At 38.2% G+C, this 6,117-nt stretch overlaps 1 protein-coding gene across 1 annotated transcript in view; it reads left to right on the forward strand.

The window, feature by feature from the left end:
* The window catches only part of MIPEP (mitochondrial intermediate peptidase), a 101,313-nt gene that overhangs the window by 28,001 nt on the left and 67,195 nt on the right, over window positions 1-6,117 (forward strand). Inside the window, exons 8-10 of the mRNA XM_023531603.1 lie at window positions 3,392-3,440; window positions 4,932-4,992; window positions 5,677-5,729. Of these exons, the coding sequence (XP_023387371.1) occupies window positions 3,392-3,440; window positions 4,932-4,992; window positions 5,677-5,729 (163 nt within the window). The remainder of the gene's footprint in view (window positions 1-3,391; window positions 3,441-4,931; window positions 4,993-5,676; window positions 5,730-6,117) is intronic.

The raw sequence follows: 6,117 nt of genomic DNA on the forward strand, positions 1-6,117 counted from the left end.
GGTGCCTCTGACCCTGGGGAGCCCACAGTTAGCCCTCCATTCGTCACAGACTCTGGGACTATGACATGATTTTCCTTCCTGAGTAGTCTGGGTGACCTTTAAAGCAGTTTTTCCACGTGGCCCAGGGCTGGCGAGTCTGTGAGCAGGACCCCCCTCGGTGACCCCTTCCTGCCGCAGGCCGGTGCTTGGGGCTGGGGTTCCTGCATCTCTCCTACCCATTTCTGCGCATTCTCTCTCTCATTTGTTGTGTAGAAGCTGTTCCGTCAGCCCTTAGTTCTTCGGGGGAATTGCTCTGTGTAGTGTAAATTCGCTGTGTCCTGGGACGGGGTGAGTTCAGGGCCTTCCTGCGCTGCTGTCTTGGACCAGAATCCTGAACTTCTGATTTTTAAATAGAACGCTATGAATTAGCGTTCTATTCTTAATATACTCAGAGACCCATTTATTGAGATTTTTCTACATCTTTGGATAGGAACGATTTTTAAATAGAGCCAATAATTTGGAATATCTTCTGTCCATTCAAGGTATTTTATTTCATGTGCATGTTGAGAGTAAATCATACTTAAATTTTCATCGATCCAATTTAAAATATTTTAACTCAACTAGCTTCTGTACTCAGTCAATCTAAATGGTTACAGTAAGTGTGAGAGAGGATGAAAGAGTAATATGTCACTGAAGTCGAGGTTGAGTATAGTCCAGGCCAAATGGATACATGTCGCCTTATAAACTTCCTTTCCAGAGAAAAGTGCTGTTTGGGGTTTGTGTTGCGGGGGGGTGGGGAGGGGAAGCATCTTTCTTGGGTTTGTGATAAACTTGCCTTGTACTCCATTGAATTCTTTATGATTTATAATGTATAAGGGAAAATGTTATACAATAACGATATAAATGTGTATAGTAAGTTTCTTCAAAGGCATTTATTAAGTTACCCTTATAATTGAGACACTGAGTCAGGATAAGCGTGGTTGTGATGGTGGTTCAGATTCAAGATAATTTTTTGGAGATTGAATTACGAGACTCGGTGGTGGGTTGAGAGCGGGGAGGGTTTTCTCAGGGTTTTTCCTCCAGGAGATGGGAAGTCACTGGAGGATTTTGAGCAGAGAAGTGAGACGATCTCACTTGAATGTTCATGTGAGTCATATACTGCTGGTGTCGAAATAGCCTGCAGAGATCAAGAGTGGAAGAGGGACCTTTTAGAAGCTATTTTGCAGTCATCATGATTAGAAGGTGGCAGCTTGGCTGAGATGCTGGTGGCAGTGGAGGTGGTAAGATGTGGCAAGTCTGAGTGTGTAGCATTGGGAGGGGACAGCCGAGCTTTTGTCTTGAGCAATTGACAAAGGAGAGCGAGTTACTTGTTAGCTGAGATGGGGCGGACCAGGAGCTTGGTCTGGGTCAGGTTAGGTTTGAGATGCCAATTGGTGTGCAGGTGTCAGTGTCAAGCGCAGTGTGGAATTGAGAGAGTTCTGAGCTGGAGATAGACATTTGGGCCTTTATTTAAAGTCGCGAGGAAGTGCATGCATTTAAGGAAGAGCAGAAGTCCACGGACTCTGCTCAGGGGCCTGTCAGGCATAGGAAGTTGGAGGTCTGAAGAAGTGCCAGTAAAGGCCACCAAGGAGGAGCGGCCAGAGAAGAGGAAAGTGGACAGAGCATGCGGTTCTGGAAGCCACACGCAATGCTGAGAGTGGGTCAGAGCTGGAGGAGGTTGGGGATTGACCGTCAGCTTGAGTGATGCTGATCAGAGGCCACCGGACCTGTGGCTGTAAATGCCAGCTGTTGCCATCAGCGAATCACCATCGCTTACTAAGCAGTTAGTGTGGTAACATGGCTTATTTGGAGTTAAATGGTCATATACAGTGTGGCCTGTGTCCTGGAAGGACTTAAACTTTAGTCAAGGCTCAGATATATACATATAAAGATAAGTAATGATCTAGGTCGGTGTCTTTTTGGTGCCAGGTGAGTAGTATAGATGAAACAATGCCGTAGGATTTGGGGAGTTTGGGAGGTTTGTCTATTTGATGCTCGTGTGGCTGTGAAAGGTTTCAAGAGGGAAGTGAACCGAGTTGGGCAGTGGGGGAATGCTGAGCTTCTAGCAGAGAGGAGGAGGGTAGAAATGGAGCAGACAGAGGGTGAGGTGAGCTTTCGTGTGACAGGGGATCAGGATACAGTTTTCCAGTGAGGCATTTATTTATTTTGGGGGGTTTCAAACTCATTCTTTTTAGTACGCCGATTTTTCAGTTAGATTAATTGCGGAAAATTTTCATATGTAAGATAGCTAGCAAAACAGAATGGGTGAAAGTCAGAAAAGAAAAATGGTTATTTAGAAATAAAAAGCATACACAGAGATTTATTTGAAAACAGCTCTCCGTGGGAGCTGGTATGATATCCTGAAATGAAATTTCATTTTAAACTAAATAACAGGTTTTTCTCTACCCTAGAATTCTTAATACCATCTAATATGGTACATAAGGCAGAGTGTTTAGGGTTACTGTATACAAAGTTTGTACTTAGTAGCAACAGTGACAAGAGACCCTATAGCTTCTTGGTTTAGGTTAACCTCCATTCTTTTGCGAGCCTTTTATTTTACTCAGAAGGGAGATAAATTGAATAGGGCAAGAAACTTAAAACCATATAAAAAATCATCTGGAAAATATAAAAACAGTGTTCATGGCAAACTCTAAAATACATATAAAAGCTCTACATACCTACTTCAATGGCAAAAAGTGCTAAATTCAAAAATACACATGAAAACATTCCTATCATGGGGAATAATGGTAATTACGCTATACAGTATGGTCTTTATGGGTTTGTAAAGTATAAAGATTTATGGCTGAAGTATTTGAAATATTTTTAAAAATTCTAACAGCTTAAAATTTTAACGTTCTAATTTTTCTGTATTTTTGGTATTGATTCTGAATAGAATATTCTACAGCTCTATATAAAAATTAATAGTTATGCTGAAAAACATTGATTTTTAAAATCTAATTTTTAATGCTTCTAAATTGTAGTGATTTTTATCACTACAATTAGCTATCTCTTTAAAATTCAAAAAAATTAGATATGTCTAAAAACCTTTTCTCATTCATATGAATAGATAGAAACACCTTGAAATTTTTAGTTTTTTTCTTTATCTTCCCATTAACTCTTCATTTTGGGGTGTCACCTCAGGCTTTGTATTATTACTATGTCAGTTTAATTTGTTTTTTTCTGATAAAGGGATCATCATCTAGAAATATTTATTATATGCCTAGTCTATGTTAGCAATCCTGCTTCCCTTTTGAAAATCATCATTTTAAAGGCATTGTAGTCTATAATTATGATCATCACATTATAATTTTAACAAGGATGTTCATTTTATTTTATATAGTTAAAGTTATTTTCTTTTGGATTTCATTTTTAGAGACTGTCATGGAGTTCCTCGAGAAACTATCTGACAAGCTTTTGGAAAGGTTAGTTTTTATTCTACTCTTAAGAATCTATATCATTTAGTTTTTTTTTTTTTTTAAGATAATTTCTAAAAAATTAGGAAGTGACCTATTGAGAATATAGGCGTTGGAATCTTGGGTCTGGTCTGTGCACTGTTCATCCAGAGATTACATGAACTAGGTTACATGAACATGCGAGGTTTGCTTGGAGAGCACGGAGCTGTCTTCCTGAGCTGACTGTCGAAAACTTAGACCTTCCCTTTGATTAATCATGTGTCTTTAGGAACCCATCATTTTTTGACGTGTAATTTAAAATGTTTCCAAACCTTTTTGAAACTATACATTTTAGCCTGTATTATCAGTTTTATGTCAAGTTCAGAAAATAGTATTTTTCTTCTTTTGGCCTAAATATTGGCAGCCCACGGAGGTGGTAAATTGATCCGTGTTTTGATTTGTGTATTTTAAGAATGCTCTGCTTCACCGTTTGTAATTTCAGACTTGAAGTGTTTTACTTTCTACAGTAAGTCCCTTTGCCATATGCCCGCCTACCCTTCTCCCCTCTGCCTAGCCTTTGATCATGTCACTTGTCCCTCATGAGCACTCTTCTAGTGCTTTCTTGAGGGGCAGTACTCCGGTAGGCGTCAGATACCTACGATTCCAGGACGAGGAGTGTCGTGGTTTGTGAAGGGGGGTCACATTCTCTCATTTATGTTAGACGCTGTCTAACATTTCGTTTGCCTTTCTGACTACACCAACATGTTAAATTGTAGCTCAGATTTCCATTTTCCATTATGAACTCATGCCTTAAAACTCAATCCTCTCTAATTGGATTATATTTATAAACTTTTTTTAATCCAGCAAACCACTGTGGCTTTGATATAATGAAAAGGAAGTATTAATTATGCAGTCATTTGGGAATTTATTCTACTTTGCTTTGTTGGTTAAGTGTTACTATTCTTTCTCCACTTGTATGTAGCTTAGATTATATTTTGAGCAAACATCTTCAGATTTTTAGTTATGTACAGGAGTTAATTCTAACAGAAACTTCATATTCCACAAATATTAAGCACGCATTTGATTATTGCCCACATAGTATTTTTCTGTAGGGAAAAATTATGATTAGTAATCTTTAGTCTATGTTAATATTCTTTAATAAGAAGTAATTTGTTAGTTTCTTACCTTTTTAAGGTATAACAAAAAGTAGTGATTTAAAGTTTGCAGATTAATATTTTGTATGCTTCTGGGACATTGCTGATTTTTCCAAGCTTTAGTATTTTCCAGACATATCTGTGGCCAAGATGCTTTTTAAGGTAGAAATTGCAGTCATTTACTGATGTATATGTTACTCTCTTGTCTAACATATATAAAATTTAGATTAATACTGATTTATATTCGTACTATGAATTACTTCTAATTTTATCATGAATATCGGAAAGTAACATGTGTAAACTAGTTCTTTTATAACATAATTACTAAAATTTTGTCCTAACGATTAATGACAAACATGTTTTACAGAACTATGAAAGATTTTGAGATGATACGAGAGATGAAAATGAAACTAAATCCTCAAAATTCTGTAAGTGACTATGTCAGACGTTTTTACTGTAATATAAACAGCCCCTGCCCTCATGAACCTTACATTCCAGGGGACGAAAACAGAGTAAACACATGAAAAAAATACATATGTGCTGTGTCATACAGTGATAAGGGCTGTAAGGCAAATAATGCAGAGGAAAGGGGTTGGCGGCGGCTCTTTCATATGGACTGGTCAGTAAGAGGACACCAGCAGGGACTAGAGTTAATTCTGCTTTAGTTACATTTTAAATAGTTGCTTTCATTTGGGGGATCCGCCCTGAGGTTCTTGCTTAAATAAAGGAAAAATCCTAATCTTATCGTTAGAACTCTAATCTTACCTGCAGTATGTTTTATGGATTAATACATGGGCTACATTTGGGGAGAAATTTCAGCATGGCTAACTTAATCTATTAATGTTGACTTTTATTAGTTTACATTTTAAAATCACATTTATTTACCGTTTCTCCTAATTCTGGGATTATGCCATATCTATACCTTTCTTCTCATTGATTACAGAGAGGTCAAAATAAAGAGGCAGGTATTTCCTGCCAACTCATGAATTTTTAGGGTTTGTATAAAACTTTACTGATACAATAACAGGTGTACATTTACAAGCTAGCTAAATTATTGACAAAAATTGTGAAATAGTCAATAGCTTTTATAACAACGAATTTTTCCGCTGTAGGAATTAATGCCTTGGGATCCCGCCTACTACAGTGGTGTGATTCGCGCAGAGAGGTAAGTTTTTGGAAAATACTTGTATGTGAGAAGGAAGAAAGACATTAACATTTATGGATCACTTTGCACATTAATTATGCAACCGCTCTCTTCACTCAGTTGCCCACCTCACAACCCTGCATCTTCTTATATTTGGGCCCTGTGCTGGTATGGTTGGCGTCTGCCCACATGTTTTAAAATCTGGATTACAAAGCTGTGCTGTCAGCCATAGTGCCATGCTGTGCCCCTCCCCACAAGCCTTTTCTGTGGCTTCTGTCATTTTCTGGTCTGAGACTTTAAGATTAATCTCCAGGTTCTCTTACTAGACTTTGAGCATTTTGAGGGGCTGAGACTTCGCTCGAACCCTCACTATACCCTGTTTCTGGCCAAGAGTAGGTGCTCAGCAAAC

This window comes from Pteropus vampyrus, unplaced genomic scaffold, assembly GCF_000151845.1.
Source record: "Pteropus vampyrus isolate Shadow unplaced genomic scaffold, Pvam_2.0 Scaffold71, whole genome shotgun sequence".
In the NCBI taxonomy this organism is placed as follows: Eukaryota; Metazoa; Chordata; class Mammalia; order Chiroptera; family Pteropodidae; genus Pteropus; species Pteropus vampyrus.